At 41.9% G+C, this 13,399-nt stretch overlaps 2 protein-coding genes across 2 annotated transcripts in view; both read left to right on the top strand.

Moving 5' to 3' along the window:
* Window positions 1–13,399, top strand: part of LOC126199134 (cytochrome P450 6a2-like) — a 259,881-nt gene that overhangs the window by 22,347 nt on the left and 224,135 nt on the right. The window lies entirely within an intron of this gene.
* The window catches only part of LOC126199697 (cytochrome P450 6k1-like), a 71,395-nt gene continuing 69,459 nt past the window's right edge, over window positions 11,464–13,399 (top strand). The window contains exon 1 of the mRNA XM_049936623.1: window positions 11,464–11,799. Within this exon, the coding sequence (XP_049792580.1) occupies window positions 11,464–11,799 (336 nt within the window). The remainder of the gene's footprint in view (window positions 11,800–13,399) is intronic.

Here is a 13,399-nt window from a genome sequence, read left to right as displayed (position 1 = left end):
ATCCTGGGTTGATGATTGACAGCGGCAGCAGAGAGGACCAGAGCTGGTACTGTCCCGTCACGTCTGCTGCTGGATGGGCCGCCCTTACTGCAACATCTCCTTAATAAACAGTAACATGTCCATCACCGAGCTGAGCGCTACGCAGCGACCCAGTACACATCTAACTGCAAGTCTAACTGCGAGTGCCTTGTTGCTGTCAAAGCTGGCGTATTTAAAGGAAGCACGAGCGACGTCCTGACGTCATGCTCGTCTGTAATGAACGCATTCGTCCCACTTATACTGCTGATTCATCTGTCGTACTCGCCCCTTAGGTGTTCTTGCGACAGAGTTACGTGTTGTTACGACAGACTTACGCTAAGTTGTGAAATGCAGTACAGCTGACGCTATACCCCTGTCTTACACTCTATCAAAGTCTCCGTCTAACACAAACCCGCGTCCTAAGCAATTCTCTCTCGCCTGTTGTGTGTAACCAAGTCACTGCCCCTGTGTGGCGACACATTCCATATATGTGCAATCCTCTTACCTCTTGGCTAACCTACTGCCTCTGGCTCCCGGCATAGGCAACGAAACTTTGACAATATTCCACGTTTCCAACTCTTTACTATTCCGCGACACTACATTTATGAGCTCTAACTGCACCTTCTGACCAAATTCTGGCTAACTAGCTTCATTATATAGCGCAACTTATTTTTCTCTTAAAACGGTTTTTTTACGTAAACGATTGAGTCTAGAACATAAAGACTCGGTATTTGGAAGATTATAACACTAAAATATATTTTAACAAAGTTTTACACATAAATTTTGAATTTTAATTTCCTACTTAATTGTGGTGCAATACTTGCGCGCTACACGCAGACACGTTAAGGTGACGTGGCGTTACTAGCAGTGACTGGGGTAAGTTCTGGCACAGTACCTCGCCTCTGTATCTCACACACGGTACAGCGCTTGTCTTGCTACATAATGATTGCAGCCCCTCTGCCTGCCAGCTTCGCACTGCTCTGTACGAAGTAGGGATGCAGGTTCGTGCTATGCTTGTTACATCCAGATGTGTACGGAAGTGGCGGGAAGATACTGGCATGATTTGTGCCTGTTGTTACTTGTGAACAAATAGCGACAACTCCAGCGATCGTCAGACTGGCGTCATATTTTTGCTAGGAACCTGTCATGTCTTCTGCGAGAGGATTTTTGTCTGAGTTCCTCTTTACTGCTGTGTGGTGCTGCAGCTGTGACGTTTACGTAGACTGAATGTCAACAGCGTTAAGCAACACTGTGGACAGTGATTGTGCAACAGTACTGAGTCATGTTGCTAGCAAGGTACTTGGATTCATCATTCTGTGAGTGATGTGGCTTTAAGGGGCTCCGGAAAGGCTCAAAATCATGAAAAGTTCAATTTTTACTTTTTTGCGTTTTCTGAATCTGCAGACTATTACCTTTTAATAGATATATAATTTATTCAGTTCCGAAGACTACAACTATTTTTAAATTTTTTTTGAAATGTGTTCTACATGGGCGTGACCCACTGTGGCGCTGTTAAACTGCTGTCAAATGGTGTTATTATTAACGTCCGTGTTCATCAGGTACATTTTAGTGATGTGAGATAAAGTATGTGTTGTGGCTAACCTGTGATGGTTCAATATATATCGCTGGTGTGATTGTCGATTGTTTCATGTTTATTTACTCTGTCGTTATCTCGAAAATATTCGTAATTAATTCTGTTTCTTGAGTCTCTGTTTTGTTGAAGTATAATAATGAGTAAAAGTAAAGTTATTAGAAATCCTCTGAAGGCTTTTAAGAAAAGGAGAAATGTTGGAAAGCCAAAGGTATGTGTTATTACTGTAAACAATAAAGACGATGAAAATCTCCAACATAGCTTGTGTCCCAAAGAAGAAGACAGTTGGTGTAAATATAACACAGGATTGCTAACTGGTGAAGTGTACACACATAAGCATAGTCTGCCTCATGCAATAATGGAGGCGATAAAACCTATTTTCAGAGACTTAGCAGCACCTGAACTGTTGAAAAAGTGTATTCACGGAAAAACTCAAAACCCCAATGAAAGTGTAAATAGTGTTATATGGTCGAGAATCCCCAAGACTGTATTTGTTGGAATAGAAACACTTCACTTTGGTGTGTATGATGCTGTTGTGACTTTCAATGATGGCAACATTGTAAGATGCAAGGTATTTAGAAATATGGGAATGAAGATAGGTTCTAACATGGTACGAGCGATGCTTGCTTTATACAAGGAACGCCTTCGGGCTGCAGACAGGGCTGTAAAGAGTCTAGAAATACAAGCAAGAGTAAACAGGAGGAGGAACAAGAGGAAGCTGGAGGAGGAGTTTGCAGAGGATGAAGATAATCCATCCTATGGACCTGGAAATCACTAAAAAGTTAATCCAATCTTTGTCGCTCGATTCCCAAAACTTTTATATTCTCATACTAATAACATGTTTTCTAAGGATCTTCCAAACATATTTGTTTCAAACTTTCAGTAAATGTTACACAGTACCTTCTGCATAATTTAACACAGCCTTTTTCCAAAAAACTGTATATTTTTGAATATATAAATAAAAAATTGCAAAAAAAATGTTGTGAATTTTCATTACAATTGAAAAAAAAATCATCTTTAATAACTGAACAAAATTTTGTAAAATCCCTGTGTTAAGTTGTAGCCCATATTCCAATAAATAATCTGTAAAAAGTTCAACTTCCTACCTCAAATACTTAGTGAGGAAAGATGTAATTTATAAGCGTTATTTTAACATTGCAAGTATAGGGCGTTCCGGAGCCCCTTAAGTTGTCTTGTTGACTATCGTTCAGTTGTCCTTGACAGTGGTGTCTTTTTGCCATGTTTGCGTCACATTAGAGTTTCCTTCTACTGTTTATTTGTGTCTTCTTTATTATATATGTTACTGGAATTGTGCCTAATTAAGTGTGGCGTTTCGTTGCAATGACAAGATGTCTCCTCGTTCCTCCCCAATTTTAATTAATATTAATTTTGACATCCTTTTCCTTCATTATGTATGTTCGGTGTGATATAAGAAAATATGATGTTTTTGTGTAGTGGAACCAGCTGCTATTTGCTTGTTTGAAAGTTTTTTGTGCCCTGGTAGCAGCGAGAGATTCAGAAGTTAGCATCTATATGGGAATGGTACCACGGCTCGTTGTTTAATTTGACCGCCACCAGGTGACTGTTTCGTAACTACCCGACGTCGTTTAGGTCTTAGACTGTTTCTTGCATTAGGGCTACTTGAAGCCTTCCTGTGAAGGAAATTAATATAGTTTTTACAAATCTTCTTGTTAAAAGCATAAAGCACGGAGCTAAACATTATTGCTGACTCTCAGGATCATATGAAGGGTTTATTTCAATAGTGGTACAAGTCCATTTTTGTTCATTTTAAGATACAGAGTCCTAATGTTAAATAAGCGCTGAAAAATCTGCAGTTGAGGTACCAGAAATATTCAAACATATGGCTTCTTTATGTTTGTTTGGATCATTAATGTCGGAAGTACTATAATCAGAAAAGTGGAGGTAATGGACTTGTACCACTATTGAAATAAGCCCTTCATATATTTGCTGAACTTATTGGCTGAGATGACCAAATGCATATGTCGGTTGACTGTAGTCAAGATTTATGGTTGTAAAATCGCTCTTGCCATCAGGTGTTCATTAATGAGTCGAGTAAAAGTCCCATAATCTTCCCCTCGCCGCCTCCCTCACTTCCACCGGCAGAAGCACGTTGCAGAACATGGATTTCCGTCCATGATCACCATACTTCCTATTAAGAACCATTTCCCGCTTTTGAAATATCCAGGGGATCATGACGTTAATTATTCACTTTGAATAAAAGTGTCATCGCTGTTCTTCTCGTTGCGTTTGGCTTTCAGTTATCCTCTGTACTATTCTGTAGCAGTGTTTTCTATATATGGTTCAAGTTCCATAAATCTATGTTACTTGTCAGTGACACAATATGAAGAATTTACCATGGCTCACTATTGCATATGTAGAGAACAAGAACGTTGTTATCATACTTCCCTGGAGCACTCTTGTCTCTGAGGACCGCTCCTCGTTCGGGACAATGTACTGGGTCCTATTACTTTAAAACTGCTCAAGTCACGTATCCGAAAACCTATTCTGTATCTACGGACCTCCATCAACGATCTGCAGCGTAGCCGTGTGTCGAACGCTTTCGAGAAATCCGGGAATAAGGGATCTACCTGTTACCCTTCATTGATGATTCGCAGGCTATCGTATGAGAAGAGGGCAAGCCGAGTTTCCTGTAAACGATGTTTTTTAAATATGTGTTTGTCTGTGCACAGGAGCTTTGCTTTCTCGAAAAAATTTGTCACATTCTAACTCAAAGGGTGCCCAAGAAATGTGCAGCAAACAGACGTTAAGGACATTGGTTATCATGAGTACCTTAAGAAAACTGTCTTCAGAAAATCGATACAATACTACGTATTCAAAAGCCGCACTATATCACTACCGTGTCGTAATCAGGAGTAATACAATCACAGAGATAAACGGGTGAAAGACACAGCGAAATATGTATGACATACTCGCGCGTACTGACCCTGGGAAAAAGCAAAGCCTTCTAAACTCACCGGCCAACAATATAACCTATAGAGAGATCGTTACAAGCACCATTTAACCGCGCAATTCCGCCCCTGGACTTGATAACCACCTGTATTAAATTAGCGAGTGAGTTTACAACAGTGTGCAGATACGTCGAATTGAGGTCAAACTATTCGTTGGGGATTTTATAGCAAAGTTTCACCAAATTGTGGAGATATTGATGTCTTGCCAGAGGTTGAAAATAGCACTTCAGTTGTAAAGTGCTTTTATTGTCACATGGCCGGTTTCGGACTTTTATAAGCTCATCTTCAGGTGTCATAACTTGGTGCTGTGGCCTCCAAGCGCCGCGGTGGACGTGTATTAGGAGAGGTGTGCTACCGATGATCGCAGAAAAGGGAGTCCCGCGCTCGAGGACCACAGCACAATGTTACGACACCTGAAGATGCGCTTATAAGTTCTCGAAACCGGTCGTGTGACAATAAAAGAACTTTACAACTGGAGCGGTATTCTCAACCTCTGGTATAGTGCTCAGATGCTGATGTTCCCCCAACAGGATTCATGTCTGGGTTTTACTAACTGTTCCAACATACCCCAAAAATATCTGTGTGGTTTCAGTCAGTTGCTTTGAGGGCCAATAGACGTCTGATAGGGTGGGAGTGTGTTCAGAAAACAAACCACATATTCTTCCAGCCCGATGGCCTTTACCGTTGTCTTAATGTACCTTTTGTGACCGACACCAAATGTTCATTTTGTACACTTCCTGCCGCAATGTTCTCTCGCTAACGGGTAGCGATGGACCTTCATTAACTGCCTGCAGCAAATTACGTCGAGTTTGGAAGCGATTTTGATACACAACCTCTGAAACGCGTCTCCATTCCCTTTCAGTCAGGATCTTCTTCCATCCAAAATTGTGGCATCATGTTTCGTGACCACTTGTGTTACACCACTGCTTCTCGACACGTTGAACAGTTCGCTACGAAACACCAACAAATCCAGCAACTTCTCACATCGTACGACTATGGTCACGTCCAAACACAACATCCCCTTTTTGCCACTCTGTCACTTTCTTACATTTACCTAGCTTTATGTACAATGTCCGCTTGGAAAATAAATGTCTGCACTGACCGTTATTGCCTTGTGTTCACGTAGAGGGAGTGTGCGCGTGGAGGTTGTACTGCGATGACTGTAAAGGCTGAACGTGCGTGGGCACTGGTGTGACTAACTTTTTGTACCGTCATCTTATGAACAAATCAAGCTCTGACTGCGTTATCCGGTGTTTACGGTTAGTTGTAGATTAAAGTTCAGTAAGCTATCTAAACCTTAACGGGTGGCTCACGTTTGGAATCTCTCACCGCCCCCTGCACACCTCTTTCCTACCCCGCCTTCCGCCGGTCGAAGGAAGGAAGAGAGAAAGAGGAAGAGAGAAAGATTAGGGTCTCACGTCCCGTTAACATCGAGGTCATTGGGGATGGAGAAGAAGCTCAGAATGTTTGAAGGCTGGTCAGGAAACCGGCCGCGCCTTTTCAAAGAAACCATTGCGTCATTTGCCTGGAGCGGTTCAGGGAAAACACGTAAGCTCAAATCTGGATGGCTAGGCGTCGATTTGAACCGCTGTCCTCCTGACAGACAATCTAGAAGCTTTTACGCCCGTAGTCCGAGTCCTTGCCTACTGGGACAGCCTTTAGGATGTCTATCGTAACCACACAAATATAGGCTGATTCATATACAGGCTTCTACTGCAGTATGAGAGCTTTAAATGTTTTCCTACCTATTTTTTTCGCTAAAACTAGGCTCTGAATCAGGATCGGTTTCTTTCGTCGTCACCGAACTCCTATGGAATTCATCCACAAAGTTCACAGGTATCTTCATATACTTGCAGAGTTTTACATTTTCTGGAAATTGGATGTCGTCATAAGTTCTGGAGCATTCTCAGCGTCCATGTGGAGAACTTATGGTCACAATCAGACTTTAGCAATCTTGCGCCTCTTTCGTCACCCTCTGTCACGAGAGAGAGTGCTCTTACCTAATATGGGCGTGTACGAAATGATTTCCGCTCATTCCTCTGCATTATGGCGTGTGGCGAATTGCTCTTCACTGAAGCACATACTAGCTGTTTCATTTATTGGCAAACTAAGAACACTGAGCAAAGGACTTGAAAGGGCACTTTTCTCAGATTCCGACATTTTCCCACGCTGCGATGCAAAAGTTTGAAATGTCCCTACAGCCCTCCTCGGTAATGATGCAAAAGCGTAGCGCCTGAAAGGACTTCCTCGGGTTAGGTGACGCTTCAAACAGCATAAATGATGGAAAAGTGGCCAGAGACCAGAAGTTCGTGTCGCTTTGGCACCAATCTCACCACAGTTCTGCCAGGTTGTCAAAAGATAGAAAGGTATTCATCACCCTCTCCCCTTACCTGCATATCACCCCATCTCTTGACGGCTCTGCGATGGATGTCAGAACCGTGACGCACATGTTTAATTCACGCGATTTTTATAGATGGCTGAGGGAAACATTTCAGACACACTGACACTCTGAATTTACACGAAAAATCCTCAGGAGGTGGCATAAAAATCAATAATGAAGCCAAAGATTCACTTGTGACATTCACTTAGGCATTTTATAGGCCGGAAACGACATTTTGCAGTGCAGTATGAAAACATGAAGACGAAAACATTTTACACTGCTGACAGCTCCTGGACTCTTCACCCCTTCCCTCAGGACGTAGTGGGGTTTCTGCCACTTTGGAGTGTAGCATAACCACAATATTTGGTCTGGGATATAGAGTGGAACCGCTAGGGACAATTCAAAACCATTCAACGAAGCTTCAACGTCATCCGAAGCAGCAAAGTGTGTTTATGGTTATTTAGTCCTCCTGTTTTGCACCCTCCTCTGGCGTTATGTGACACTGACACATACTTGAATAAAACAGCAAACTGTCCCTCTCAGGCCTGCTTCTCCCCAGTTCAGCAACAGTGCTGGTGCATCGTTGTTGAACACATGAAGAATGTATCTCTACAGAGAGAACTATTCACTAATTCCTGCAGGCAGTTACAGTATTTTTGGTTTGTGCCAAAGTTTACATTTTCGCGTCGTAACGGAAGAAAAAGACAATGTTTTTACAAAATGGCTCTTCAATTCTTTTGCGCAATGTATGTCTTTAACTACAGAAAGCTTCATATATTGATTTTAAAGTAAGATTAAAACGTATGTTTTTCATTGAGGCACGGTATACAGCGTGTGAATGAAGACAACCCTCCAGTTGAGGTCATAGAAACGATTAGTTTGTTATATTTAAAGTCCAATAAACTTTGTAATAATTTGATTTTAATAGATTATTTACTTACCAATACTGAATAAATGAACGTTCACACAGCACTATTCCTACAACAATTCGCCCATATTTATAACATCTCGTTTCGGTTTTAAGTTTTAACAGGGGCCGGCTAAGTGTAGAATCTTACAGCAATGTCGATACGTAATACAGTTAAAATTACAATTTTCCTTCAATAGGCTCAGCACCACTGGTTACGATAGCTGATCGTTACCTGAGATCGGTCGATTATGTCACAGTTTTCAAAGATAAGATAGCATGGTCATAAAACAGGTATGTTGAGCTATCTCAGTACACAAGGTGGCCTTGTCCTTCACAAGTGTTGACCGCACAGTGAAACTGCGCAGCATCTGTCTCTTCAGCTTGCGCTCCAGCTGACAGTCCCGAAACAGTTACCTCGACGATAATTTTCTTTCATATATCCATCTGACTGCTTTGTTCATCCTACCTGCCTGACCAAAGTGGACAATGAATGATGGTCAACAAACTCATATAGAAGGAGTCTCCTCCTTATACACTAAAATAATTCACTTCACACTCGTAGTAGTTTTAATTTTTAGAAGGCTTGACTCTTTAAATTTTCAGAAAACAAAGCTACTCATATTTTGATGAAATTTACTGCAATGGTAACTTCTGAATTATTATACTCTTATTCAACGCGAGGATTTCGCTATCTGTGGGAACTGTAGGTCTGAGATCTGCTCTATACTTCCCGAACACAGTCAGTACTCAACTCTTGCTTCACATCTATGCCTAGTCGTACAACGAGTGCATTGAAAGCACCACATATAGCATATACAGTAACACCATTACGCACTAGGCCCCATCGGTCTCCCAAGCCGGAATAAAAAGTAATGAGTCAATAGAACACGGAATTTTTTAACTCTGTCTCAGCCAATCTAATGTACATTTCCAGAAAAAAACTTCGCTTAATCACTATTCCTATTGTGCTCTAGTATTGCACACACTAGGATGGTTAGATTACAAATTGTTCACTAATTGGGAACAAGAATGCAACAGAAGGAAAGTAAATGACGTAAGGTATCCTATCCGATGTTGTGAACAATAAGAAGCAGAACTATGTCGCCCTTACTTCTAAATGTTAAGCTTTGGCGTTCCTAATGATTGGCAACTTGGAGAGAAGAGACTGAATTCAGCCATGATGCCATAAAAGAACGAAACTATAGCCTGACAATTCCTGTCATAACTGTAATCGCTATCTAAAATATCAGAGATAAAATACGGTAAGCTTCCTATGGAATAGAAGACGATGTCGTTTAACTTTATTTATTCACCTTCAAAGAATGGAACAGCCAAACACTACCGCTCATTCACTGTGATATTAGTGACAAATGTTAAAACTGATGCACTGTAAAACGACCAGGTACAGTTTGACATTTTCAACGCAACGAAATATTTCCTTCAGTGCGCTATTAAACACTTCATAATCCAACTTCTCGCACTGATGATCAACAGCTCCTTCACTACATGACCACTCGACTGAGTCTGCCCCACTACATCAATGGTGCGCTTGTCACTAAGTCGCATTGTCATAGTGACACGAAAATGCCCTGTGGTGGAGACAGCAGAAAGTTCTAGAAGCTAAGTCTCGCTAGCTACTGACTATTGCTAGGCAGCTCACTAGCAGGAATATCGATCGCGGTACTCTTACAGACTGACGATCGCGAATCATCGCAAACAAGTGGCAAGCGCTGTTCTAACTGGGCTGAAGATTGTGAAGGAGCACGGGGCATTATGACACCCCTTCCCAAATCAGCATTTAAATAAAAGCGTTTATGTTTTGGCATGGATTAAATTTACTTTTCAGTTGTGTTCCTGAGGGTCACCCCAAGTGGATTGGTTTGCAGTCTGACTGGCTGTAGGAAACACTCAAGCCAGGATATGAGAGTCATTCATAGGCTGCCAGAATCAAACGTGACACTGTTTTGTAAGTGCAGAGATTGAACCAACACACGATAAGGCTGTTGAAGGAAGGCATAACATGAGGGGGGAGATACTCCACAAAGAAATAATAAAATAATAACAGAGAGACGGACTTACCCAACGCTGGTGGAAACGACAGAAAGATACACTGTATCCCTAATTTATAGGCATGAACAGCAGACCTGTTTCACAATATTACAACAAAGTTAATTACTAATAATAAAAAGAACATCCTTCGCTTTTATGCCGTATAAATTACGAACTTGTTAAATTTGGGAGAAATTTGTTGCTATTATACATGTTAAAAATAAATACGTGACACAAATACTTTTCAAACTCTTGCCAAAATTTTTTCTTGGGTGCGATGGTGAAGCTATGTACTAAGCAATAATGTAAACAAATTATATAAAATTATCTTCCCATCTCATCCTCTCTTCTCTGTGTTTGTCTCATCCACCTACCTCCATCTGTCCACCTCCACCTCCACCCTCACCACCCCTTTTCCTCCCTTCTCCTCCGTCTCCTATTTCCACCTCTACCTTCGTATTTCATTCTTCCACTCTCACTACTTATCTCTTCCCTCGCCATCTTTTTATCCATCTATCCTCCCCTCTCTCTCCTCAGCCGCATACCCATTCGAAAACATTCTGATACTACATGTACGACATTCTACTCATGCAGAACAGTCAGAAAACGAATGAGCTGTTGTATTTTAAACTTCATGTTCAGAAAAAACACAAATTTTGTAGTTAATTACCTCAATTTTTACCACAGTTTGTAATAGATTTGGAAAATTCTAGAGTTTCATACACCTTTAAGTATGGTTTGTATGCTGTGCAAAATTGATCGAAGAATTTCTCTTATTTATGAAGAAAAGTGTACGTATAGCAACAAATTTTGCCATTAGTAAGTGAAAAAAATGATGAAATTTCACATTTAAAAAAATTATTTCGTTATGTTTTACAACTTCCACTGCTAAGAGTGTGAATTCTGAATCCTTCCTGGTCATGCTGACAAAGTTTTACAAACGTATTTTAAAAGTATAGACAGTGGAAATCGAAATGTCCTGTGGTGCCTCTCCTGCTCCAAGTCGGCCCGTTTGACGTCCTACACCATGGCATCGTTGCTATCGATACCACATTGTTTCACATGGCTGATGTCCTCGTTAGCATGGGAGAGATCATAATGTTAGATTCGTTTTGCTACGTTTGAGCGCACAACAGATTGATAAGGTATTGGATAAGGTATTGGGCAGTAGTTTTGTGAATCACTTTTTCTGCCATCCTTCGCAAATGGTGTGAACTGCGCTTTTTTTCCAGCTGGGAGGCACAGTGTTTTGTTCAAGGTATCTACGGTATATTGCGACCTTGCGATTGGCTGATTGTGCCCTACGTCATATAAACAGTCTGAAGGATTACTTCTGACATGGGACCTCGTTGCTGTTATAGCTATCCAAGCTGTTCCTCAGCGGGACTGACGTTAACGTGTATTTCACTTAGTTTCCAGGCGTTTCTGGTAGATGACAGAGTAATGAGGCTAGTATATGTAGATTTGGCACGCTCTCGTCTACTGACTTCATAACGGACCTTTTTTTCATGGTTCTCCAGCAACCATGGGCCTGCTCCTGGAGGACGGCAGCACGGAGGTCCTGCTGGGCCTGGCTCTGCTGCTGCTGGTCGTCTACCGCCACGTGACGGCGCAGTTCGACTACTGGGCGCGCCGGGGAGTCCCCTATCTGAAGCCGGAGCCCTTCTTCGGCAACATCCGCGACTTCGTGCTCATGCGCAAGTCCTACGCCGAAGTGTTCGGCCGTCTCTACAACGACAGCGATCCGCACCCCGTCGTTGGCTTCTTCTTCCAGGCGAGGCCGGCTCTGCTCGTCAGAGACCCCGAGATGGTCAAACTCGTCCTCATCAAGGACTTCACGCACTTCCCAAGCCGCTATCAGGTTTGCATAGCAAATTTTCATTCTGTTTAACTGATACCTAATTCAAACTAGACAGGGTTGTAGCCTCTCCCGATGTTATTCAATCTGTATATTGAGCAAGCAGTAAAGGAAACAAAAGAAAAATTCGGAGTAGGTATTAAAATCCATGGAGAAGAAATAAAAACATTGAGGTTCGCCAATGACATTGTAATTCTGTCAGAGACAGCAAAGGACTTGGAAGAGCAGTTGAACGGAATGGACAGTGTCTCGAAAGGAGGATATGAGATGAACATCGACAAAAGCAAAACGAGGATAGTGGAATGTAGTCGAATTAAGTCGGGCGATGCTGAGGGAATTAGATTAGGAAATGAGACACTTAAAGTAGTAAAGGAGTTTTGCTATTTGGGGAGCAAAATAACTGATGATGGTCGAAGTAGAGAAGATATAAAATGTAGACTGGCAATGGCAAGGAAAGCGTTTCTGAAGAAGAGAAATTTGTTAACATCGAAGCCGGCCGAAGTGGCCGTGCGGTTAAAGGCGCTGCAGTCTGGAACCGCGAGACCGCTACGGTCGCAGGTTCGAATCCTGCCTCGGGCATGGATGTTTGTGATGTCCTTAGGTTAGTTAGGTTTAACTAGTTCTTAGTTCTAGGGGACTAATGACCTCAGCAGTTGAGTCCCATAGTGCTCGGAGCCATTTGAACCATTTGTTAACATCGAGCATAGATTTAAGTGTCAGGAAGTCGTTTCTGAAAGTATTTGTATGGAGTGTAGCCATGTATGGAAGGGCGATAAATAGTTTGGACAAGAAGAGAATAGAAGCTTTCTAAATGTGGTGCTACAGAAGAATGCTGAAGATGGGTAGATCGTATAACTAATGAGGAGGTATTGAATAGAATTGGTGATAAGAGGAGTTTGTGGCACAACTTAACAAGAAGAAGAGACCTGTTGGTAGGACATGTTCTGAGGCATCAAGGAATCACAAAGTTAGCATTGGAGGGCAGCGTGGAGGGAAAAAATCGTAGAGGGAGACCAAGAGATGAATACACTAAGCAGATTCAGAAGGATGTAGGTTGCAGTAAGTACTGGGAGATGAAGAAGCTTGCACAGGATAGGGTAGCATGGAGAGTTGCATCAAACCAGTCTCAGGACTGAAGACCACAACAACAACAACGCCAATTCAAACGCTTGTGGCTGGTATTTAAACTTTTGTCGCCAAACATGCTTTGGGTCAATGTCAGTTTTCAAAAGTTTTCGTGGTAAAAAAATGGTTTAAATGGCTCTGAACACTATGGGACTCAACATCTGAGGTCATCAGTCCCCTAGAACTTAGAACTACTTAAACCTAACTAACCTAATGACATCACACACATACATGCCCGAGGCAGGATTCGAACCTGCGACCGTAGCGGTCACGCGGTTCCAAACTGAAGCGCTTAGAACCGCACGGTCACACCGGCCGGCTTTTCGTGGTAAAATTAGTAGATAAGAACCTTGGTGACCTCATGTCTCAAATAAGAGAACATATTAAAGAGAAAATCCAAATTGGTCATTGTAATTTAGATACTTACCAACAATTTCATAACAGTGTCGTTAATACTGAAGCAAAGCATGACCAAAAC

This window comes from Schistocerca nitens, chromosome 8 (assembly GCF_023898315.1).
Source record: "Schistocerca nitens isolate TAMUIC-IGC-003100 chromosome 8, iqSchNite1.1, whole genome shotgun sequence".
Classification (NCBI taxonomy): domain Eukaryota; kingdom Metazoa; phylum Arthropoda; class Insecta; order Orthoptera; family Acrididae; genus Schistocerca; species Schistocerca nitens.
This window is presented reverse-complemented; position numbering and strand designations above follow the sequence as displayed.